We start from the raw sequence: 25930 nt of genomic DNA, 5'->3' as shown, positions 1-25930 counted from the left end.
GCATGGCTGAACCATGACGCGGTTCCTTCCATTTCCTCGCATAATAGGGTCGTGGCAGTCACCGTTCTATAGAACCGCGTATATTGAAGGAAGAAAAAGGAAGTAAGGCTTGAACTTCTGACTGTAGTTCCTATAATTTCTGAATATTCAAGCCTCGGCATATGGTTGTTATTACGTGTCTCATTTTTTTTGCGCAAAGGTATGGGTAGCGGCTTCCTTGCTAAACATCGGACAACTCAGCAGCCGTTCGCGCTATTTGCTAAGCATCAGACAACTCATCAACCGCACGCGCTGATGATCCTTTGCGAATTAACGAGCAGATGATCAAGCATAGTCCACTGTTTTGTCGCAGCTAGGTTGTGGCGACTTTGCGTGATTCTTTCCAGCAAGGCACGTGCCTGATATGTTCATGGGACACCTACGGGAGTATCATTAGAAGATAAGACGGTACCACTCCGCTGAGTATAGGCACGGCCGCTCGATGGAAGCGCAGGTGCGGCCTGCTGCTTCGCGCCGCCGTCAATGGGCGAGCGTGTCCTTGGGGAGTTTACAGTTGCGCCCGCTGTTTCTGCTGAGGGCGCCACTGTTCAAGGACACGTCACCGTCGGGATTGCGGGCTCGGGGCGCGCGGTTTTGTTCGTCTCTGGACGCGTTCGCCTCAGGTCGGCGTAATCAACTCAAGTTTTATTGTGTGCGCGTGTGTGAGCTTGTTCACGTCTAGACGGGACGCGTTTACGTTGTGTGCTGCCCTCGCTTCGTGCTTTTTGCTGTGCGCACGTGCGGTGGTCAGTCTCACGCGTGCGGCGCAATGCCGCGAAACTGCTGTGTGCCGCTCTGCGACACAAACGCGAGAAAATACCCTACCGTGAGGTATCATGAGTTCCCATGCGACCTCCAGCGTAGGGAAGCGTGGCTCAAGAATATCTCCCGCCAAGGACAAGCGGGAAAAAGCAGCAAGTGGGCGCCTAGCGACAGGTCTCTGGTATGTTCCTTACATTTCACAGAGAATGACTACAAAAAGAATACCAAGGTGAGGCTCCTGCTTCCCACTGCAGTCCCGACTGTGTTTCATAGATATCCCCAGTACATGCAAAAGGACAATGTCCAGTCTAGAAAACGCCGTCGAATAAGCTCTACTGACGGCATAGTAGTTGGGATAGACGATGATGAGCGTGGAGGCTCAGGAGAAAACCTTCACGATAGTGAAATTCATCTGCACTCTCCTAGCCACGCTGCAGATGCCCTTTCTTCACAGGATGCCGTAGAGACATACGCGGAATGTAATTTTCCGGTTGATCAAGCCTGCCAAACTACACTGGATATTTTGCATGTGTTGGAAGAGGCGAAGAAAACGGAAAACAGACTGAAAAAAAGGTTGCACGCCAAGGAAAAGAGCTCCAAAAATTACAAACGGATCGTGATGAATTGAAAGAACGTCTCCAAATCTACGAAGACAACAAAGATTTGCAGGCATTTGAAAAGGTATTGGAAGCAGCGGAAAAGGGTGACAAAGCGGCTCTTTTTATCAGCAACCAAGTGCAAAGTTTCAGCAAGAAAAGACCAGCCTACAGTGAAGGCATCCTGCGGGAATGCGTTTTGTGGAAGGCCTGCTCAAACAAAGGATATGAGCATGTTCGAAGCAAGGGCCTTTTAAAGCTTCCATGTCGTGCTACGCTCCAGAACTACGTAGGACAATCAGCCGGGGAAGTTGGTGTGACTTCACTGATAAAGGAGCGGCTCCGTGTGGAACACGCAGGATTAAGTGTGGTGCAGGAGGTGTACTGTTCTCTTATCATCGATGAGATGGCTATTGCCCAGAAAGTTATATACGACCGTCAGGTGGATAAGATATTTGGTCTTGTTGATATGGGCCCCGAGGAAGAGTCAAGCACAGTGCCCAGAGTGGCCAACCGCTTGTTGTGCTTAGTTTTGCGAGGACTATCAACAGCCTATGTTATACCTGTTGGTTATTTCTTCACGCGGTGCCTCAAGAACGACAAGCTTTCTATAATGGCTATGGAAGTGATGAAAGCAGTGGAAGATGTGGGCTTTCGTGTAGTAAGGATCGTCACCGACAACCACCAGACAAATGTTGCTTTTTTCAAAGGTCTTTCAGAAGATGGCACGCTTATTCATGCAGTGCCTCACCCTCTGCGAAAAGACCACCCACTGTTCTTGTCATTCGACCCGAATCACCTCATAAAGAACCTTCGCACTAATTTTCTTGAACGGGAGATGATGGACGGCGAAGCACTCATCCAAGGTGGTCTCTACTTGAAGAAGCTCTTCGAAATTCAGTCACAGCTACTGGTTAAGCCAGTCAGGTTCCTTACTCGTGCACACGTTGAACCAAACAACCTGGAGAAAATGAAAGTTTGCAGGGCCACTCAAATCTTTTCTCCGGCAGTAATAGCAACGCTACAATTTCTTCAAGAGAACCCGGAATGTCATCCAGAAGCATGCCACTTCAAAGACAGCTCGGCTACAATATACTTCATGTGAATGGTTGCGAAATGGTATGCCCTACATGATATCGGTGCAGTGAAGGCAAGCGGGACGCATGAGAAAGCATTCTTTTTAACAGATGATGAACGACTCTCCTGGCTGGAGCTAGATTTCATCTGTTACTTGGAAGACCTCGAAATGAATGCTGGGCGGTCGAGGCGAATCACAAAAGAGACCTACGAAGCAACACTCCTGACAACACGGTCAACAGTGGCACTGATTGAATATCTTCTTGACCACCTAAAGTAGGTTCTTTTTTCTCGGCTCAGTTTTACGTTGTTTGCAACAGGTTACTCAAATGAATTTCATAATTGCAGCTTCCACTATGTCTTAACACGCGGGCTAAACAGTGACCCTGTGGAATCGCTGTTTAGCTGTCTTCGGCAGTTCAACGGCGGCAACGACCGGGTGGATGCCAGGACTGCACTTTTGACAGCGGAGAAACTGCTAAAGGTACTGCTTAAAAATATTTCAAAGTGTGCTCATCAAGGTCACATTAACATGGTGATCACTTGGGCCAGTTCTTGTGTCCCCGTGTCTTTCCCTGGTACAATATGCAAGGTCACATTCCTCTCTTTTTTTTTCTTCAGGTTGGCATCCTTCAAGCAGCGAAAAGTGGCAATGCACCCACTTCTTCTGAAATGAAAGCAGCGCTGAGGGCAACAAGTCCAGATGCTGAAACATATGCTCTGCCAACTGCCATTGAATTTGCTACCAGGGAGCTGGCCAGTGAACTCGGATTTTTAACGCTGTGTTCTGAAGCAGAGGAACACTTTGAGGTGGCACCAGTAGCGTTCCTCGATGGTTATGTTGCGAGAACATGTCAGGAAAAGGTATGAACTGATTTTTTTTACATAAACATACACATTGTTATAAATTTTCCTCTTGTCTGAACGGCCTTGGAAGCAAAGAAACCTGTGCATATAATATTTGTTTATACTCTTGAGATTGTCTGAGTAGGAGCCAATGCGATAGCGTTAAAAGCCCCGATCCGCAGAAACAATGGCGACCGCCTTGTCGGCAAAACGCCGTGAGAATGTCTGTGGCAGGAGGTTTTTTACAGGTGATGTGGCCGGACCCTGATTGTTCGGCGGGATATGTGGTGCAACGAGACCACATGACATGATAAAGTTGGCAGGAGCTGCGAACTCTGCAGCTTCATTAAGATGAGAGGGTGAGATGGGAATGGAAACCGGGATCCTTGGATCATGAGTCAGGCACGCTACACCGAGACTACACAGGGACGTTCGTATGACTTGGTTAAAGCGGGGCTTTATATCTGTGTAGGGTGGTATATTTAACATAATATGATTGCCTCCGACTGTATGCTAAAGAGTATGCATGAAAGGGATAGAGGCGGTAATTAAGGGATGTGTTTAATAAGCGGGTAGCACGTGCATGTATGCTAACGAGGATCCGTAAGGGGAGAAAGCTCCAAATTTGTCTACCACTATACCAAGTTGTTGGTTTATGTGATATTTTCTGATGGTTTTCAGGTGACATGCGAGTCGTGCAAGACCCTGTTGCAGGAACCAGAGCCAACCGACCCTGTTTACGGGCTAATGAAAAACATGGACAACGGAGGCTTGGTATACCCCAAAATGGAAGCAATCAAGCTTTGTCAGCTTACGTGCGTCTTCATTAACCGGATAATGAAGTCTCAAGAGGTCCGGCGAAGCAGCAAGCTGTGTGAACTGTTCATTTCAGTATTGCTTCCGCACTTTACGCAGTACCCGCAGCTAATCTGCGAAAAAAACAACCGTGCCCACACTGAGGAGCTTTGCAAGATATTCCTGAGTAAGTTGCTGCGCCCACTGATAGCGAACTGGGCCGGGAATCTCAACGCAACAGTGGAGCGACTTTTAAGGCTATGCCATAAACCTCTCTCCAGTAAGGTTCTCCGTTTGTGAACGTCTTCTTCCTCTTTTTGTGTAACTGTGCAATAAATGTATCTAGTCTTGCTGAAGCAGTTTGTGGTTTCCTCGGCTCCAGTTGCGCTTAGAAAAATTCACAACTTCACTATACTAAATGTATTTGTTTTTCTAAATTACAACAGTTTACAACCTTGGTGTTCCACGGAAATGTGCTGAATATTAGCGAAGCATTAAGCAATTTTTCTGATCGCGGGTAAGTTAGTTTCAAACTGGAAGACTGGATGCGCAATCTTGAGACTAGAAATTGTTGAACGCTAGCTGTAAGTTGCACAGTAGAGTACAGTCGCCCAGTCACAATAGGATCACATTTTCTTATTGGATTGCGCTGGCAGCATAGAACAGGTTGACATCAATCTTTTGTATACGCGTTTTATGCAAGAATGAGTAAACGGTGTGAAAATGACACGCAAGGAATTCGCGACATTGTGATGTAAAGGATAATGCATTGTGCTACCTTGGCCGCTGAACAGCTTCCAATTGCTGACAGACGAGTGAAATTTTCATCTGACAAACAATTTGACCCGAATGCACATCAAGGTAAAGCGCGAACTATCGAGCGGCTTTGAACTACCGTCACAATAAGTTTTTGGTGTACACGCCGGTATATACATCCTTGCGAAGAAAACGCGGTAGTGCTGACATATTCACACTAGACATGACAGTATATAGGAATTCATGTTTCAAAATTGTGTGAAAGGGAGCTCTTAAATCCTTAAAACAGTAAGCTCCGACCGTACCGACGCCTCGCTCAAAGCGAAGCCAGGCGCAGCTCTCCGCGCGCGGCTGTCCCAGAACGGTGGCGCCGCGGCGGCGGCGACGGGAAGTAGGCGCCTCCCGCGGCTTTCGGGCGATGTAGCAGGCCGCACCTAGTGCGCGCTTCCATCGAGCGGCCGTGGTATAGGGGAGCGCACTGAGCGAGGTTTCCCTTGATGCGTCCAAGCAAGCAATAATCGAAGTTGTCATATATGGCCTCATGATCTTGCCTCCGTTGCTGCCTCGTCATTTTGCATAGTTCTGTCTTGTTTGAGGATGCAAATGAAATCAGAAATGAAACAGACGAGGCCCTTGTCAGAAAATATTTTTGAACATCGTGCGCTCGTGAGGTATTTTAGTGCGGTGGAGCTGCAGATTGGCTTTCTACACACGTCACCATCAATTCACTAATCAAATATTTTGAGCGTACGATACAAGGGAGAGGTTCTCTACGTCTGCTATTTGTCGCATGACTCAGGCAACATTCTGTGCGTGTTTTGTGTGGTCTGCAGTACAATAGCTCCGTCAGTGCCTCGCGTGCATCGCAGAGCTCGGCAACAGCGCTCCGCTTACAGTTCATTTGTCTGGTGGCAGCTGTGTACTGCTTCACTCTTTCCATACCATTCTTCGTTTCCCCAAATTACGAAGCATGGCACTCAAAGCAGCATTTGGTACACCACGCAGTAGGCCTTTTTTTCACAAGAATGACTTTTCTAGCGGAGCGGGAGGCCTGAGATGGAAGTAGTCGGCTGGTGCATCCCTCGCTGCCTTTCTATGTGAGGAATATGCACTCCGAGGTTCCGCTGACGGCCACGCAGATTCTGCTAATAATGACACACACACTACTTTTAAAAATGCCTTGCCCTATACCACAGCAAGATTTCATCCAAATTCTGCGCTCTCCGCAACGGAAGTACTGCATTTTGGGCGCATTTGGTACCAACACATGCGGTGAAAAACCAGTCGAGTTGAAATGGGTATCAAAATCACTTCCACAAAGCCGCAGAGAACTGCGATCGGCAAGCAGCGTAACGGTAGAGCGGCATCGGTAGCTTCCCCTGTGCGAAAAATGTCTTCAAGCGACGTCTTGACCAATTACTGGCGGCGCGACCCGCGGTTAGCCCCTTCACCCGGGCTGCGTATTTCAGTTGGAAAATACAATTTCTGTCTTTTTTTCTGCCTGATTTATATCTGATATTTCATTTCGTAGCTGAAAAACTGTGGGTTTCTGCTGAAATCCCAATTTTTGCAAAAAAAGTGTTGCAGTGCCCTTTAAGCTGAGAGTAAAGCAGAGAGCCCTAGATCGGACAGCGGTAAGTGTGACGTTATGAGATAGGAAGCGTGCAGACTTGGCCAGAGAAACAATTGTAGTTAGTGACATTCTAGTGTAGAGAGAGAGAATAGAATAGAAAGGCAGGGAGGTCAACTAGGCGATGCCCAGTAGGCTACCCTACACGTGGGGAGCAGAAAAAATGAAGAGCAAAAGGGAGCTAGTCATTCTAGTTGAAATAAAGAAGAAACCGGGATTCTAGGGTATGTGGTGCGCAGAGTGAATAATCGGTGGTCGAAAATGGTATAAAAATGGATGCCTTACTAGAACCTGTATGCGGGCTTGTTGGTTCGATGAATCTGATGATTTCTGTTGCTGCATTGGCCACCACATACACACATTCCTATGAGATTATAACATCTACCGTGAGTAGCGCTCAACAGAAATGAATTGCTACTGCTTCGTCTGGGCGATAGGAGAAGATGGTAGACGTATTTTCTATTGTTGAATAGGGAACTTCTTAATCTCATCCGCCCACCTAACTTTCTGCCGCGATCTGCTACGCTTTCCTTCCCTTGGAATCCAGTTTGTTACCCTCAGCGACCATCGGTTATCCTCTCTTCGCACTACATGTCCTGCCCATGCCCATTTCTTCTTCTTAATTTCCACTAGAATGTCGGTAACTTGAGTTATTTCTCTGACCCACTCTGCACGCCTTCTATCTCTTAATGTTACCCCTACCATTTTTCGTTCCATAGCCCTCTGGGTTGTCCTCAACTTAAGTAGAACTCTCTGGGTTAGCCTCCACGTTTCAGCCCCATAGGTGAGTACAGGCAAGATGCAACTGTTGTGTACTTTCCTCTTGAGCGATACCGGTAAGCTGCTAGTCATAATCTGCAAGTGCTTGCCAAATGTGCTCCATCCCAATCTTATTCTTCTGGTTATTTCCTTTTCATGGTCCGGATCTGCGGTTACTACCTGTCCTAAGTAGACATAATCGCCTACTACTTACAGTACTTCGCTACAATAATGTAAACTGCTGTTCCTTCGCGAGGCTGTTGAACATTACCTTTTCTTCTGCATATTGATTTTCAAGCCTACCTTTCTACTTTTCCTGCCTAGGTCATCAATCGTTATTTGCAGTTCATCCCCCGAGTTGCTTAGCAAGGCAATGTCATCAGCAAATCGCAGATTACTGAGGTATTCTCCATCTACCCTTATCCCTAACTGCTCCCATTCCAAGTCTCTGAATACCTCCTCTAAGCAAGCTGTGAATAGTACTGGGGAGATTCTGTCTCCTTGCCTAACACCTTTCTTTATGGGAATTTTGTTACTTTCTTTATGCAGAACTATGGTTGCTGTGCAACCACTATATATATATATATATATATATTCCAGCACTTTCACGTTCGGCTCGTCTACCCCCTGATATCGCAACGCCTGCATCACCGCCGAGGTTTCAACTGAGTCAAATGCTTTTTTCATAATCAATGAATGCTATGTATAGGGGCTGGTTATATCCCGAGCATTTTTCTATCCCCTGATTGATGGTATGGATATGATCGATAGTAGAGTACCATTTCCGAAACCCTGCTTGATCCTTTGCTTGATTGTAGTCTAAGGTTGTCCTGATTCTATTAGCGATTACCTTAGTAAATACCTTATACGTAACAGACAGTAAGCTGATTGGTCTGTAATTTTTAAGGTCCTTAGAGTCCCCTTTCTTGTGAATAAGGATAATGTTTGCATTCTTCCATGGTTCCGGTACCGACGATGACACCAGGCACTGCGTATAAAGGGTGGCCAGTTTTTCTAGCACGATATCCCCCCCCCCCGTCCTTCAGCAAATCTGTAGTTATCTGATCCTCTCCAGCTGATTTCCCCCTTTTCACAGTTTCTAGTGCTTTCTTGACCTCGTCCTTCGTCACTGGTGGAACGTCTGACTATTTTTCCCTACCGCCAATCTCATTACGGTCCTGACTACGTTGGCTACTGCAGAGATGTGTATAGAACTCCTCGGCTACTTTGACTATTGTTATGATTGGGGTTTGCGCGCCCGTGTAGAGCACCGCTGACGCGCCCCTCGGTAGCGTTGGCCTGGCGGCTTTGTGGACGGCGGACGGCATCAAAGGTGCCAGCAAAGACGAGGCGACTTCTAACGAAACAACAACCTTTACTACAACATCGTGAAGATACGGGCAGAGAAGCTGACCCGGAGAGATTACAGACACTCTCACACAGACGGTGTCTAGCGTCGTCTCAACGGCGCGTCAAAGTAGTCTCTGTCCCAGCGGAGTCGGCCGCTGCTTTTTATAGGTTTTCCCGTTCACAGGAAAAGGGTAAACCCTCACAGGAAAGGGAGAGCCAAACATGTCGGTTCACGACGAATGACTCAATCGCAGATGGTCCGACCTCATCTCCTCCACCTCCTGCAGACGGGCGAGGGCGGCGCCCTCTCTCACGAGCTCCAGGCTTGGCCGGCGTTTGCACACACACACGCACGCACACACATTTGGCGCGTGGCAGGAACACGCTGAGACTTGTCGGCGGGAGGAAGCGTCGCGCGGCCGATGAACGGCGTCGAAATGGCCGATCCGCTCGCGGTTCTGCCTGTTGCTATGCGGTGGCCGCGTCAGCTGTCCCACTTGTCGGTGGAGAAACGTAACAGACTGCCCCGCCGGGGAAGGGAGATCCCGAAGGGCAGGGGACTGCATCCGCTGTCCGGAGGGATCGGGATGTTGCTGCTAGCCGGGTTCATCCGACTCTGTTTCTCTTGAGCCAATTAGCCTGAAGAATTCCTTGGTAACCCTTACGGAAATCCCATATCTGCTTCAGATATGGAACATATGCTGCCAGATACAAATATATAAGGCAGCAAGTAAGTCCTTATCTGGGCCAGATAAGGAAATATATGTGCAAAATGTTGCCCTTATATAGCTCAGAATTGGCCATATCATGCAACATATAATCCATATCTGAACGGCTAACGGGACCTTATATGGCTTGATCAGGGGCATATATGGTATCCTCGCGACCTTATGTGGCCTGATAAAGGGCATATATGGCATCGTTGTGACCTTATATAGACAGACCAGGGCCATATGCCTGGCATCAACAGGACTTTATACAATCTCATCGGGGCCTTAATTATGTAGGCGCCATAGTTATTGTATATTAGCAATATATGGCCTTCGTCTACCTTCTGCAAATATCCAATATTTGCATCATGTGGTCGAGCTTCAATTTTTCTACACTCAGCATGGCCTGCGTGTTAATTGTATCCAATTTAGAAAATAGCTACGACTCATATTTCAAATATTCTGCAGATTTCGCTGCACTATAATTATTACACCATGTGTTCCTTAATCCAGGAGGGCGCTGGGTTATAGCTACATGCTCCTCTTTCCGCCTACTAACTCGCATTTTCATTTAAAATGCGGCCGCAGTCCGCGGCACAAAAGCATGGTCGGTTAAGTTGAGCGATTCAAAATATCAAGAAAATGATGGCAGTTCAGTATACGGCCCCCTCCGCGCTGTCAGACGGTGACTCACCCTCAGAGACAGCAGGCGGTTGCTTCGTCGAGGGCCGCAGTGGCTAGACAGTGACTCCTCCTCTCCCTCTCAGACAGCGGCGGCCCCTGCGTCGCTGGCTCGCATTTCATCTCTCCTCCTCGCTGCCACGCTCTATACCGCGTAGGCCTCGCGCTCTCCGTTTTGTGTATGCTTGCTTCTTTCTCCTCCCCCTTTCAACTCCTTGCGCCTAAGCACTTGGTATCTCGTTCCTTTTCGGTGGCAGACATCGGAGTTCGGTGCGGCTGGCGGGCATGCTGCATGTTGTGTATGCTGGTGTGTGTGTGTGTGCCAGCGCCTGTTCGCTATTAGCTGTGTGCATGTAACAAAAATGCGACAGCAAACCTACAAGAGCTTCAGTCTGACTGTCGGCACAGAGGAAATTACTGTGTCCCACTGCGGGTGGAAGCTGCCTCTACAGCCCTGGCAGCGAACCTGATGGTCGATTGAGCTTTTCGGGGAGTCTGCGCTGGGTGGCCCGGCCAAATCTTCACCATTGTGTCGGATCGCACCCTCATCGTGCCGCCTCATCTTCACGCCCGATCACCAAAACCGTGAGCGTGAGACTTCTTGTCGGGAACTAGCACTTGCCAGCCTCAGGATATTGTTCACTTTATTATTTTGATGGAAAATTAATTTTCCAATTATTAAACGGGATGGTGATTGCCAGTATGCGATATTTTTCCGTACATTTCGTTGCTAATTTGTCCTTCGCTCTAGCAATTTTGACAAATTTCAGTAAGTGGATAGGGTCCTTCGTTGTTTATTATTATTATTATTTGCACAACCTAAGTAGCTTCATGCTTGATTTGGTTGAGGGGCAGAGTTTTCGCTGTCATGACAAATGCCATCGGACATGCTTTTTTTTTGTTTTCTCTCCTAATTTGAAAAGCAACCACGAGTTAGGCGCGTTCGCTCATTTTGCACTGCAGTCTCTGCTTAAGGTAACACCAGTACTTCCTGACAGCCTATATGTACTTTGCTAAGGTTTAGGTATTATGAGCAGTCCCAGCAGTGTGTGTTTTATCGCCCTACGGTTTAGCGGTACCTTTTCCGGGTGTCGACAAAACTTTAAATTTCATTTTAATAGTCTAGTTCGATTAATAGCCGTTTATTTTATTTAGCTTCTTAAGTAAACCAGCTCAAACTAAAAGCATTCACTGGTTATAGCTCTGTGTGTAAAAGAGCAGAATAAAAATGTAATATCTAATTTAATAGATTAATGTATTTCACTTTAGCTTCTCGTGTAGACATTATTCTGTTCAGATATCTCGTTAGTTTGTTATAGTATCGCGCGTAAATGATTGGTTTGGTTTGTGGGGTTTAACGTCCCAAAGCGACTCAGGCTATGAGAGACGCCGTAGTGGAGGACTCCGGAAATTTCGACCACCTGGGGTTCTTTAACGTGCACTGCCATCGCACAGCACACGGGCGCCTTGCTTTTCGCCTCCATCGAAAAGCTGCCGCCGAGGCCGGGATTCGATCCCGCGTCCTTGGGAACAGTAGTCGAGCGCCGTAACCACTGCGCCACCCCGGCGGGGTGCGCGTAAGTGAGTAGAAGAGCATGTCTTTGACCCTCGGTATACACACGTAATTCAGGGCCGTCTTTGAACGATCATATATAGGCAGGGAAAAAAGAAAATTTGTGGTTTCAAAGCTATTTTCCTGTAAGGTTTGAAATAAAAGGGGAAATTCAGGTTTCCCTTGGCAAACTTGAATGAGCGTGCATTTAGCTGGAATACTGAAATTGTTTTGTGTGTGTTGTAATAAAGTGTTATGTTGATATGCAGATATATAGATCTATAGTTCAAAACCTACCTGCCATGCGGGCTAGATCTTTAAATCAGGAATTGAGTAGATAAGGCATATCTGACCAGATATGCCTTATCTGGTACTCGAAATCAGGAATTGGGCAGATCAGACATATACAACCAGATATGCCTTTTCTGGTACTCGAAATCAGGAATTGGGCAGATATGCCTTATTTGGCCCAGATCTGTCCTAATATACCATATCTGCCCAATTCCTGATATACCTGATCTGGATTTTTTTTATAAGTCCAGGTATGGCATTTCTGTAAGGGAAGTCCGGGTTTCCAAGGCACTCTGCAACTTGTCTTCAGGAGAGACTTCTGACAACCTACAGCATCACAACCACGTTAAAAACTCAACTGGTCAGCCAGCAAGCACGGCACAAAACTTCACTAAGTTTTGCCAGACTATTTCCCTCTTATGCCCCCTTCTATATTAAAGGGCAGCTTAGCAGCACACGGAACGCATCCACAAATTTGAAAATTGCGCTTTCAAAAACGTCCCTTCAAACAAAAATAATACAATGCAATATGTTTAAAATCCTAGGCCAGGAAGAAAAACACCAACAAGTGAAAACTGAGGCTTCTTCTCACGTTATGGGCTTCGACTTAAGCCCTCGTCATTACTGTTGAGATCACCCTTTTCACTAAAGCTTCGGCTGTCCGTTTCACGGAACAACCGTACCTTCCTGTTTCTGTGCAAAGAAACATATGAGCATGAATCGCTCACTTTTCGGAACAACCTATCCCTCTCCTTACGGGTTGCGCACCAGTCACGCATTTTCGCGGCACGGGCGCATTTGTGCCTTTGGGATAGTCGCTTTCTTTTTCGCGATAGCCTCAACTTGCTCCAATCTTTCTCGCGCCTGCCTTTCCGCTTTTTTCTGCTGCAGCACTGGAACACGGGCTTTCTGCTTTCTTTTTGCAATCGTATGCGTTTGGTCTCCTTACGATGGCAGCATTCTTTCTTGCGCCTGCCTTTCTGCGTTTTTCGGTGGCAGCACTTGAATACTCTAGTCCCACTTTCTTTCGGCGCGAGCTCTGGCAAGCTAGTGGTCAACGTTCTAGCGGTAACCGGAGCCAGTCGGGCATGGTTGTCGTCGAAGTGATCAAAGTGCGGCGCCGCGTTTGCATCGTGGCCAGCAGCGCATGACTCACTTTTAGTCAAGTCCGAACAACAACGACTGACGTCAGTCGCATCAGTCCCCCTTCTAGGCATTTGCTCTGGAGGCTCGCCACTCAGTGCGTCGCCTCGCTCAGAGCTAACCGGCGCACGATCAAGCTCCTTCGACAGCTGGGGCGCTTCGGATTGCGTGAGGGCCATAGGTGCTATGTCCGCGTTCGCAATGGGGTTGCTTTCGCGAATACAACCTAGCGTGGTGTCAGGGCACGAACGATTCTGACTCTGCTCTAGACCTTCGCTGTCGCCTTCGCAAGTCTCGCTCTCTACAGCGGATGCGCACTCCTCGTCGGTCTGCCCTGGCTGATCAAAACTCGCGGGCTGCGCAGTTTCCTTGATCGGCACTTCGTTTTTCTGCGTGCCCTGCTCTACGACACAGCTGATTTCGAAAACAGAAAGTTCCTCCTCTCCTAGCTCGTTTCCAGCTCCGTCGCGCTCTACACAAGCTTCTGCTTTCGACTCGAGAGGCGGTTCAGTTACTGCCAATTCCCCACTCTCATTTGATGGAACTGTATTTCCTGCAGCTACTTGGGTCGGCATGCAGTTCACCTCGCTTAACGGCGTCACTTCGGACTTCTCGCCGATTAAGCCTGTGCTAACCGTCTTAGCTAGTGGCTCGACCAAGGTAACAGGATACTCTTCTGTTCCAGGCTCGGTCGGCTCGCTACTGCGGTCACATTGCTCGGCCGCTTCCCCAAGCTGTTTCTCACACTCCGGTGCAAGTTCGATTTGCTCCGCAACTTCCGCACTGTCTAGCCATTCGCTTACAGCGGCTTTCAACTGATAGGCCAAATCAAAGTATGCCTTATTACAATGTATCTCGCTCTCATATCTCTTCCGAAGATCCTGAGGCGTTATCTGATATCGTATCAGCAATGACTCTTTTAGTTCATCGTAATTTTTCAAGCGGTCGCCAACCAATCGCTTGATTTCTTCCGACGCTTCAGCGGAGAGAAGAGCTACCAACTTCTGCGCCAAACTATCTCGCTCGAAGCGTTAACTTCTGCAGACATTCTCAAAGTCTGCCAAATAATCTGCAATATCCTCGGCGATGAGGAACGGTGGTAAACCATCTCGCGGTATTGAACCGTTACACCGCATGGCATTGTTAATGGCATTGCAAAGCTTTTCCGCACTCATTCCATGTGCTGACACCTCCAGCTGTATCAGTTTCATTACGCGGGCAGACTGCTTTTCTCTCTCCTCGCGACGTTCCCTACGTTCACGTTCCTCTTCCTCGTGACGTTCGTCAATGATCTCGAGGCATTCCGAAAGCTCATCATCTTCAGCTTCCAACGCAAGAATAGCCTTTAACACTTCTAGTTTTTTGAGTTTGCCTGACAAATTGAGACCCAACTCCTCCGCAAGCTCCAGCAATTTCGGTTTGCGCAACGACTTCAGATCCAAACCCATGGCTGTTCCGAGTGCTGCCTTCTCTACTGCTCACTACTGCCTTCCTGCAATTAACCGAGCAACAACGACAACACAATTACCAGCTCTGTTCTCTACTTAACAAAAGCCTGGCAAAACTCAGTAGAAGAAAGTCCCGCACTCACCAAACCTCGCAGCCAAGAATCCAACGCAGTCGTTCCGCTGCAGGCAACCAGTCATCACACAGGGCTCGTTGCACTGCTCCCGCCTTTTCCGCTTAGCTGCTTGTTTCACGGGTCACGCCTGTGACATCTCCGCTCTTCCCACCAGATGTTGCACTTTGGTCAGGCCTGGCTCGTTTCACCGACCACGGTCACTGCTTGGTCGTCCTCGTCTCTCCGCTGTTCACCAGTTGTTGGACGACGGTATCGCCTGGCTCGTCCCTCCAACCACGGTTACGGCTTGGTCGTCCCACCGATGTCTACCAGTTGTTAGGTTTGGGTCGCGAGTGCCTGGGTAGCGTACCGCTGACGCGCCCCTCGGTAGCGTTGGCCTGGCGGCTCCGTGGACGGCGGACGGCATCAAAGGTGTCAGCAAAGACGAGGCGTCTTTTTTGCCGTTGTCAGATGGGGAGGGGGATTGACACCCGGAGGTGCCGTGCCCCAGAGTCACACATAACTCATCAGCCCATCATCATCCATTCAACACCTCCGGCAAAGTCCCCCCCAGGGCCAAGTGGGGTCTGGGAGAGTTTTTTAGTTCGAGGTGAGGGTCCTACCCGGACAAGGGGGCCGCCGCGTGATGCCCTCACAGGAGTGAGTGTCATCAAACGCAAAGACGGCCTGCAGCGCCATCGTGGCATCGAGCCGACGAGGCGAACCTTCATGACAGCACAAGTGTCACTAAGGACAACCAATCCCTGTGAGAAAATCATAATGACACAGAGAGTGTTCCACCCTTAACCGAAAAAATCACAGACGGTCCGCACCAAATCTTCGAGAACCTCTGCTCGCCAAGGATGCGACGTTCCCGCTGCAGGCAGAACCAGACCTCTTTCCGTACTTTTGCAATTACTTCATGGAGGCCCGGAACTCTGCTGTTGTATGCGGCCGCGCAGCGTGCCAGCCATACTTGGTACGCGCACTCTACGAGCAAGAGGACGAACTGGTTAACGGCCACACCTGGCAACGGGTTCAGGTATTGCACGGTCTGGTACGGTATACCCGGAAGCTGGAAGAGGTTAGCTACACGACGGAGAAGCGCTTCAGGAAGGAGACACTGCGAGAATATGTGCACAGTGTCCTCTCTACCACCACAAGTCGGACAAGTTGGTCGCAGGCTGGTCCGTGTAAACGCCGGCGCCTTAATGGGGAGGACTCCCCTGGCGAAGCGGTACATAAAGGACGCTCTGCTTGCTTCCAAAAAATCCGCTGTGATGTACCGCCAGCTGGGCTTAACATTAGCGAGGTCGTAAAGACGGAGGTGAGGGGGGAGAGAGGGAGTCAGAAGCCTAACTAGTTCCTTTAGGGGAACCGAAGCCACATCAATGTCCGCCTCCTCCTTACGCAGACGCTCAAGGCAGGTAGCTGCCTGAGCATAAAAAGGGGAAGGAGAGCCCGATCGTGGCACGCAATGAGAATATGTGCTCTGGGCGAAAAGGCGGAGTCGAGTATTCAGAAAAAACGAAGTCAGGCTTTGAGTCAGAGGCATGTCCGAGTTCAATGCCACTTGGGTCCACCTGACGTGCAAGGCTGAGGCTACGATGCCAAGGTCGGAGATGCCGAGGCCTCCCCTCTCCCTAGGCAGCTTCACCACAAGTCTTTTGACCTTGTCAGGAGCTCCACTCCACAAGAAACGGAAAAGGATCCGCTCCAGGTGAAGCTTCGTCCGTGCTGACAAAGGTGTTACGCCAGCGACATAGGTCAGCACCGAGAACAGGAGGGACCGAGTGATAGTGGCTCGAGCCGTAAGCGGACACAAGAGCTTCTCATACTCTCTTGCCCTCGATTCAATTTTCTCTTGAGCAGAGGACCAATTCCTATCTGAAAGGCCTTGTGAATTGAAATAAAAACCAAGGAGACGGACTTCAGCCTTCACGGGAAGACCATGAGTGGGCTGAGGACTGGATGGTGCACACCCAAAATAGAGGGTGGCACTCTTCTCTCTATTAACCTTAGCCCCACTCGCCTTACAGTACACCTCCATGACATCCAGAACGGAGGAGACAGAAGCCTCATCCGGGACGACAATGGTTAGGTCATCTGCATAGGCAAAGATGGGAGCTGGCGGAGAACCTGGCGGGAGCGGAAAGCGAGCTATGCGACTCTCTCGAGAGAGCCTTTGTAACAGGGGTTCAAATGCGAGCACGTAGAGGGCAGGAGATAGGGGACATCCCTGCCTGACTCCACGGCCCACGTCAAAAACTTCGGAGGTGCGTCCTAGCACAGTAACGGCTGAAACTGGCCTGGTATATAGAGCTCTGACCATGCGCTGGAAATCAGAGTCTTCGTCTTCTAACGAAACAACAACCTTTACTACAACATCGTGAAGATACGGGCAGAGAAGCTGACCCGGTGAGATTACAGACACTCTCACACAGCTGGTGTCTAGCGTCGTCTCAACGGCGCGTCAAAGTAGTCTCTGTCCCAGTGGAGTCGGCCGCTGCTTTTTATAGGTTTTCCCGTTCACAGGGAAAGGGTAAACCCTCACAGGAAAGGGAGAGAGAGCCAAACATGTCGGTTCACGACGAATGACTCAATCGCAGATGGTCCGACCTCATTTCCTCCACCTCCTGCAGACGGGCGAGGGCGGCGCCCTCGCTCACGAGCTCCAGGCTTGGCCGGCGTTTGCACACACACACGCACGCACACACATTTGTCGCGTGGCAGGAACACGCTGAGACTTGTCGGCGGGAGGAAGCGTCGCGCGGCCGATGAACGGCGTCGAAATGGCTGATCCGCTCGCGGTTCTGCCTGTTGCTATGCGGTCGCCGCGTCAGCTGTCCCACTTGTCGGTGGAGAAACGTAACACTATCTTGCCCATATTAATGATGACGTTGCCCGCCTTGTCCTTTATCGCACGCATCTGGATTTTGCCTATGCCCAATTTCGTCTTTACCGCTTTAAGGCTTCCCCCGTTCTTTACAGCATGCTCAATTTTCTCCATTTTATACTTCCTTATATCGGCCACCTTGCGCTTATTGATTAGCTTTGATATCTCGGCCAATTCGATCTGGTTTGTTGGATTGGAAGCTTTCATACTCTGGCGTTTCTTAATCAAATCTTTCGTCTCCTTAGACACCTTACCGGTATCGTCTCTAACTATCCTACCGCCAACTTCTACCGCGCACTCAGTAATGATATCTCTTAAATTATTGTTCCTTGCCTCTAGGGTAATGTCGCCATCCTCAGTTAGAACTGAATACCTATTCTGTAGCGGGATCCTGAACTCTTCTGCCCTCCCCCTCACCGCTAATTCGTTGATGGGTTCCTTTCTTACTAATCTGTTGCGTTCCTTCTTCAGATTTAGGCTAATTCGGGACCTCACCATCATGTGGTCACTGCATCGCACTTTCCCGATTACCTCTACATCCTGTACAATGGCGGGGGTTGAACACATTATGAAGTCGATTTCATTTTTAGTCTCTCCGTTAGGACTTTTCCATGTCCATTTCCGGTTCTTCCGTTTGCTGAAGAAGGTATTCATGATTCGTAAGTTATTGCGCTCTGCAAACTCAACTAGTAACTCCACGCTGTTATTCCTAGAACCAATGCCATAGTCACCTACTGCCTTGTCTCCTGCCTGTTTTTTCCCTACCTTGGCATTGAAGTCGCCCATTAGTACAGTATACTGCGTCTTTACTTTTCGCATTGCCGATTCTACATCTTCATAGAAGCTTTCAACTGCCTGGTCATCATAACTACATGTAGGTGCATAGGCCTGTACGACCTTCAGTTCATACCGCTTATTAAGCCTAATTATGATGTCTGCAACCCTCTCATTAATACTATAGAATTCATCTATATTACCCGCTATATACTTATTGACAAGGAAACCTACTCCTAGTTGTCGCCTCTCAGGTAAACCTCGATAACACAATACATGCCCATCCTTCAGTACAGTATATGCCTCATTCGGCCCCCTAACCTCACTAAGCCCTATGACATCCCATTTCATGCCCTCTAGTTCCTCTAACAGCACTGCTAAACTAGCTTCACTACCTAGGGTTCTAGCGTTAAACGTTGCCAGGGTCAGTTTCCAATGGCGGCCTGTCCAGCGGAGCCAGACTTTCTTAGCACCCCCTGCTGCGTCACAGGTCTGACTGCCGCCGTGGTCAGTTGTTCCGCAGCCGCTGGTGACTCAGGGCCGGGGTTTTATGGAGCTTATCTTAGGAGGTTGTGGCCAATTACTGCACCAGGGTGGCCAACTCCTGTTCTGGTGAGGGAGTGCGTTGCCGGAAATGTTCACTGGCATCAGGTCGCACCCCAAACCTGTTTATGCAATTCCATCGACACGCGGATTTTTCTTTTTCATTTTTTTTTAATCCGGTGGAGAATTGTGCGGCAACGGGATTTGAACCCCGGTCCTCTTGCATGCGAGGCGGATGTCTACCGCTACGCCACCACTGCACTTCTTCCGACTGGGCGCTGCACTTCTTCAGAACGATGGCTGTCCCCATTCCGCTTGCTTGGGTATATATGTTCACTAACAGGTTTTTAAACATGTGAGCGTGCACCAGCGCCACCATATATATATATATATATAGTATGCAAAACGGTGTGGCGCCCGTGTGCTGTGCGGTGTCAGTGCATGTTAAAGAACCCCAGGTGGTTGAAAATTCCGGAGTGCTCCACTACGGCGTCTCCATATCCGAAGTCTCTTTGGGACGTTAAATCCCACAAACCAACCAACCATATATATATGATATATATTAATTGATGCAGTAGCTATAAATTTGTAGTCTTGCATTGATGTCTCTCAGTAACAAATGGTTTGCGAGCAAAGCAATGAAGTCACACACAGTAAGACGAGATTTTAGTTGTTGGGAAGGAAGCTGTATCGCACTTCGTTTTGATTTCGCAGACACAAGACATTATATGCAGTAGAGATCTTCGTTTGTATTGCTTATCTTATCTCTTGTAGCTATGTGTTTCAACGCTAGCGTTATTTATCAGGTTCGAGTTTGTTTGACATTGATTGTATTCTGCTGGTTCTCAAGCGCCCGGACCAAATATAAATTAGGCGCATCTCGTTTCCGGACGCTACGCTCAGGTCATTTGTTATCACGAAGATTACACGAAGACCATGACAGACGAGTGAAGCATGGTCGCTTTCAAGATTTGCATTGTCGTGACGCACCTATGAATGTAATCTTCAGTGAATGAATCCTGGTCATGTGGCGTAATACTGCGTTGCTCTTTCAAGGCGAAATCCTTTAATGCCTCGTCGTTACGACAGGTAGTTGCCAGCAGAAGGTTGTCAGCAAAGGTGTCACGCTTTCAAGGGTGAGATATGAATAAATTGATAAACCATGTCTCCACCGGGTATTGAACCTCCATCCTTTGGATCTTCAGACCAGCGCTTTAGCAGCTGAGGCTGATAAAACTTTATTCACAATAAGTGGGAGGAATAGGGGAAGTCAGCTAGTGTGCCGAAGGCCATGGAGAATTTAGGCAACGCCGGCCTATTCGACGGCCTTGAACTAAATACCAGGGTCATCGCTGGACCTTAGCTTGTCCCAAGCATCTTTAGAGGGATCAAGGAAAAGTTCTGAGCGAGGCTTATGCGGTTTGCACGTCCAGATCATATGCTCGAAGTTGTCTTTCTCCCCGCAAAACCGGCAGAAGCGATTCATATCCTTATTTAAGAATTTTGATATGTAGTTTGTATTGGGGAGGGTTCCCGTCTGTAGGTGTCTCCATATTACTTGTTGTTGTCTGGTCAGTGTTTTATGGGATGGTGGGAGTGTTCTTCTCATTGCTTTGTAAAGTGTAGTGAGTTCGTGGTATGATACGGCTGGCTCACCGAAGGGTTCCGGTTTCTGATTTTGCGCCACAGCTCGACCGGCTAATTCTCGAGCGTATTGGTGGGCAGCCTCATTTCCCGGACTCCCCGCATGAGCTCGGGTCCATATTAATTCGATATCGCTCTCGAGAGGAGATTCTCTGATTTCACTGAGTATTTGTGAGGCGCGTTTGGAGACTCTACCTCTAGCAAAGTTACTGATTGCCAGTTTGGAGTCGCTTAGTATGGTTGTTTTATGGAGCTTATCATGAGAGGAAAGTATACAACAGTTGCATCGTACCTGTACTCACCTATGGGGCTGAAACATGGAGGCTAACCAAGAGAGTTCTACTTAAGTTGAGGACAACCCAGAGGACTATGGAAGGAAAAATGGTAGGGGTAACATTAAGAGATAGGGAGCATGCAGAGTGGGTTAGAGAAATAACTCAAGTTACCGACATTCTAGTGGAAATTAAGAAGAAATGGGCATGGCAGGACATGTAGTGCGAGGAGAGGATAACCGAGGGTCGCTTAGGGTAACAAACTGGATTCCAAGAGAAAGAAAGCGTAGCAGGGGGCGGCAGAAAGTTAGGTGGGCGGATGAGGTTAAGAAGTTCGCGGGGGTCAAGTGGATGCAGCTAGCACAGCTAGCACAGAATTATACCCACTGCAGGGCCTTCGCCCTGCAGTGGGTATAGTCAGGCTGATGATGATGATGATGACTATGGTTGTTGCATTAGTAAAAGCGATGGCCGCGATGATGGCGGCCTCCTCCGCTGCTAGGGGTCTGGATGTGGAAACAGTCTCCGCCATAACGAGTCTCGCTGGGTTAGTGTTGGGCTGTGTGTCTCCACATATCGAATATTTGTTAAGGCCTTCGCCCTACAGTGGGTATAGTCAGGCTAATGATGATGATGACTATGGTTGTTGCATTAGTAAAAGCGATGGCCGCGGCGATGGCGGCCTCCTCCGCTGCTAGGGGTCTGGATGTGGAAACAGTCTCCGCCATAACGAGTCTCGCTGGGTTAGTGTTGGGCTGTGTGTCTCCACATATCGAATATTTGTTAAGGTCTTCCACGTCTTCTGCGGCGTCGACGTAGATGACATCTTTTACCCGGCTCAGGGTTTTGTGCAGGCTCTTAGCTCGTGCTTTTCTTCTGCCTTGATGGGCGTGGGGCTTCATGTTCCGAGGAAGAGGTTTGATGCTGATCCTCTTTCGGATATCGCGTGGAATAGTTTGAGGGAGGTCTTGTAGGGATTCGCCCTCAATACCTAATCTTTCAAGTATTGTCCTACAGGCGGGCGTGCTAGATAGGCGCCTTATTTGGGCGGTTCGTTGTGCTTATTTGAGTTCCTCGTAGGTATTGTGAACCCCGAGTTTGAGAAGCTCTTCGTTGGGAGTCGAGCGAACCAGGCCCATTGCTGTTTTGTAAGCCATTCTAATGATGGCGTCGGTTCTCTCAACTTCGTTTCTTTGGAGGTTTAAGTACGGGAGGGAGTATGTAATCCTGCTTATGATGAAGGCGTCTATGAGTTTTAAGAAGTCGTGTTCTTTCATGCCTCGTTTTCTATTAGTGATTCTTTGTATTAGTCTGGCTGTTCGGTGAGCCGTCCATTTAAGTTTGTTGATTGCTGGTGCGTTTCTATAGCTTGTTTGTAGCCTGAGGGCCAGGAGCTTGATCTCTTGAACCTCTTTTACTTCCACACCCTGTATAATTACTTTCGTCTAGGGCGCATTTATTTTGCCTTTATGAAACACTATAAGCACCAATTTTTCAGGGGAGCATTTTAGGCCCGCTCGCCTGGCCTCTTCATCGATGAAGTCTGCAGCTGCTTGAAGAGCGGCCTCGTTTTCACCATGAGAGCCCTTAGTTGCCCACACCGTAACATCGTCCGCGTAGAGGCTGTGCTGTACTCCTGGTATTTTGACGAGTCTATCTCGGATCTTGATTAATGCCAGATTAAAGATGAACGGAGAGTGAACAGCCCCCTGAGGGGTGCCCTGTTTCCCAGCTTTATCGAGCCGGATTTCAAATTGCCCACGTGCAGTTCCACCGAGCGCTCACTCAGAAAGGCCTTGATGTAGTTGTAAGCCTTTCGTCCAGGGTTAATCGCGTTTAGGGGCTCTAGTATAGTATAATGGGAGACATTGTCAAATGCTTTCTTTAGGTCAATAGCCAGGATAGCCTGCGTATTTACCGTTTAAGATCTGTTAATTATGTCATGTGACAGTTGAAGCATGACATCCTGTGTATAAAGTACTCTTCTGAATCCCACCATGGTGTGGTAGAAGCGAGTATTCTTCGGCATAGTCCTGCAGTCTATTAAGCACAACATGCTCCATTAGCTTACCTAAGCACGAGGTAAGAGAGATTGGCCTTAGGTTATCAAGGTGTATCATGTTGTTAGTTTTCGTAATAAAAATCCCCTTGGCGTGCTTCCAGGATTGGGGTATGCTACCACTCTACCAGCACTCATTCAAGTATGCCGTGAGCGCTGTGACCGACTTTAGATCTAAGTTCCGCAGCATCTTATTATTGATTTTATCTGGTCCAGGCGAAGATTTGGTCTTGAGTTGAAACAGTGCGGCCCAGATATCTGCGTCCGAGAAAGGCTCGTCAAGATTTGGGTTGTCGCGTCCCGTGTATTTCGGGTACAAATCCCCATCTTTGCTGGAGTTTACATATTTATCTTGCAGTGACGATAACAATTGTTCACCGCTTCCGGGATATGCATGGATGATCTGGTCTATAGCGTTTGTGTTGACTATCTTGGACTGGGCTGGATCAAGAAGGTGGCGGAGAAGGTTCCACGTGTTCTTGTTTGCAAGCTGCCCGTTAAGTTCGCCGCATACCTGATACCAGTTCTGGCGTGTAAGGTTAATGGCGTGTTCTCCAATTTTCTTCTAAAGCCATCCAATGCGTAACTTGAGCTGCCGATTATTTCTCTGCTTTTTCCATTTCTTCATGCGCGCGTGTCTGGCTTCGCACAAGTGCGCTAGCCTGGAGTCTATGATGGTCTGCTCCCCGTCCGTTTCTATGCTACTGGTATGCTTAAGGACGTCTACGCATGTATCCTGGACCCACTTCTCCAAGTCCGAGATGCTACACGGCGCATTACTCTCCCTGTCCTTCCTGAATTTACCCCGTTGGTGTGCTTACAGGAGTTCCATGCCCTCTTATTACGTGAGTTGGTTTGTATTGTAATGGCGAGAATGTAGTGGTCGCTATTAAGGTCTTCTCCAGTATGGAGCCATGTAGGATTGATCGCGTTTGGAGCTAGTGACAGATCAGGATTAGTGTCCCTCTATATACTGCCTGTTCTCGTGGGTTTGGTAGTATCATTCAGTAGCGTGAGGCCCAGCTCCTCAATCCTCCCTAGTATTACTGTGCCTTTATCATTAGTCTTCGGGTAACTCCATTCAGGGTGTTGGGCGTTGAAGTCCCTAACTGTGATAAGCTGATTCCTTTTGGCCTTTCTCACAATTTTGTCTAGGAGTTTACTTTTTTCCTGGGTGTGATTCTTGGGTGAGCTGTAGACGTTGAGGATGTAGGTGCTCCGCTGTCCCTTCTCAGCGGAAATGATTTCAACAAGCGTATAATCTAGGTTTACGTCCTCAATTCCATGCTGCACAGAGCTGATGTCCCTTTTGACCGGTACAGTTATTGCTGGATATCTGCGGCTAGTTCGCATTTGCATAACGGTAACATAGCCTGAAAAAGTAGCCACTCTGGAGGGTTTCTGTAGAGCGATAATGTCTGGTTAGACTGGTGTTCTGGACGTGGATCTGTCGGTTGGCCTTATTGCGTGCGTACCCCCTACAGTTCCACTGCCAGACTGTAATTATTTTCCGTTTGGCGGAATCCATGTTTTACATTGGCTTGTCCCCTCCGCGCCGGATTGAGATACGGTAATTTTCTGCTGCCCCATCACGCCATGCAGTACCGATTCTAAGTGCTTAATCTGCTGATCTGTGCTCTCATGCGCAGTCTTAAGTTCTCGCAGAATCTGGGTGGCCTCCTGCTGCCAATGTCCGAGCCCAGCAATGGAGTTCGCAAGTTCTGACACTTGGCCATTTAAGCGCTCTTCTACCTCATTCATTCATTTAGAGAGCGGGAGTTTTGGGGCACTCCCCTGGGAGCATTCTTCAATCTTTTCCTTAGCGGTAGGGGTCTCCACCTCCTCATTGGGCGCCGGTCTCTTAGTTGGGGAGCCGTGATCTGTTTCCATGGGTGGGTTATTTGAAGTTTCCGTAACTAGCCCTTTTTAAGATTTTTCACTTTTGAGGGATTGAATGAGTTTGACTTGTGTTTCTAACAATTTTTCTAGTTTATCTATGCGTGAATGAAGCCTCTAAATAACTCTTGCCTGATCCCTCACCTTATCATCGTTGTCTTTATTCTTCCAGGAGATGGTCTTGTCATCCGCGACACTGCAGACATTCTTGGAGTCCCTCTTTTGGCTGGGGTTTCTTGACCTACGTCCGGAATCGCTCCTGCTCTGGTTGGACTTGCTCCTATGCCTTTGAAGAGGCGGGAAAGAAGATGAGGAGTCTCTATGGTAGCCAGCTGCGTTCCGGGTCTCTGGTCTTCCTCTTGACTGTTGGGAATTGTCAGTGTCGGTCTTCTTGGCACTTGTCTCTGGTGTTCTGCCTTTGACAAAGCGGAACTTGCAGCTGCTGCCTGTACTGTGGGGCCCTTTGCATACAATGCATTGGGCCTTGCAGGTCGGTTTTTGGTCTTATGGGGGTGGCGGGTGCTATCTCCGCATCAGTGGCATGTCACATTTTTAGTTTGGGGACATACGTCCTGTCTATGTCCTGTTCTTCTACAGTTGAAGCATGCTTCCACCCTGTTGAGAAACAGAGCCACTTTATGTAGGGCTCCCGGATACCGGAGCACTCTGGGAGGCGTCGTACCAGCCACGACAACAACAATGTGGTTGGATTTCCCATGCCGTCTTGCGGATATAACATCAACATCCGGGTTCATGTGTCTGTAGTTAAGCTGCAGCTGCTCGTCCGATTCCCCGCTCTACTCATTGTGTACTATGCCCTTAACAGAGAGATCCGGGGCTGGTACGTAGGTTCTGACAGGGTACGTCTTTTCGTTGAGGGTAAAGGCCACTACTTCCCTATAGGCTTCTCCACGAGCACTGCTGGGATGCTGATAGTAATCGTTTGGCTGACTGGGTGTCACTGGGCAATATCTTCTTCGAACACTCGGGCGTCCTTGATGCCAGTTGCGCTGCCAATCGCCTGAAGTAGAGTGGCCCCTCCTTTGAGAGGGGGGGTCGATCGGAACTTGCGGTCTGAAGACAACCTTGAAATGATCGATAGGCAGCTGTGGGAGCTGGCTCTTCCTCATGTATGATGCCCTAGCCTTTGTCTGCTGTTTATCCGCCTGAGCGTTCATGTTGTCTCCGCCGGCGTTGTTCCCCATGCGGACGAGACGCCGTCACCATCGGGGTTACCGCTGCCGCTCGGGCCAGCGGCATTAGGCTTACGGTAGAGCTCCTGGTACTTGAATGGCGTA

At 48.7% G+C, this 25930-nt stretch overlaps 1 protein-coding gene across 1 annotated transcript; it reads left to right on the top strand.

Moving 5' to 3' along the window:
* Positions 1-1313: 1313 nt before the first annotated feature.
* Positions 1314-24461, top strand: LOC146177183 (uncharacterized). The gene is made up of 6 exons (XM_084581482.1): positions 1314-2750; positions 2823-2958; positions 3096-3338; positions 4002-4395; positions 23560-23581; positions 24386-24461. Exons 1-6 carry the CDS (start codon positions 2503-2505, stop codon positions 24459-24461), a joined length of 1119 nt encoding a protein of 372 aa, XP_084437608.1. The 5' UTR covers positions 1314-2502.
* The last annotated feature ends 1469 nt before the right edge of the window (positions 24462-25930 follow it).

Source organism: Amblyomma maculatum, chromosome 10 (genome assembly GCF_055883805.1).
Source record: "Amblyomma maculatum isolate TAMU_Amacu chromosome 10, ASM5588380v1, whole genome shotgun sequence".
NCBI lineage: Eukaryota > Metazoa > Arthropoda > Arachnida > Ixodida > Ixodidae > Amblyomma > Amblyomma maculatum.
The sequence above is the reverse complement of the archived record's forward strand: the minus strand, read 5'-3'. Positions and strand labels throughout refer to the sequence as shown.

Excerpts from the sequence above, each read along its gene's own strand:
- LOC146177183 (XM_084581482.1), top strand. The coding sequence starts at position 2,503 with ATGGTTGCGAAATGGTATGCCCTACATGATATCGGTGCAGTGAAGGCA. Across the intron at positions 2,751-2,822 it reads TATCTTCTTGACCACCTAAA|CTTCCACTATGTCTTAACAC; the intron begins GTAGGTTCTTTT and ends TCATAATTGCAG. Across the intron at positions 4,396-23,559 it reads ATGCCATAAACCTCTCTCCA|GAGTTCCATGCCCTCTTATT; the intron begins GTAAGGTTCTCC and ends GTGTGCTTACAG.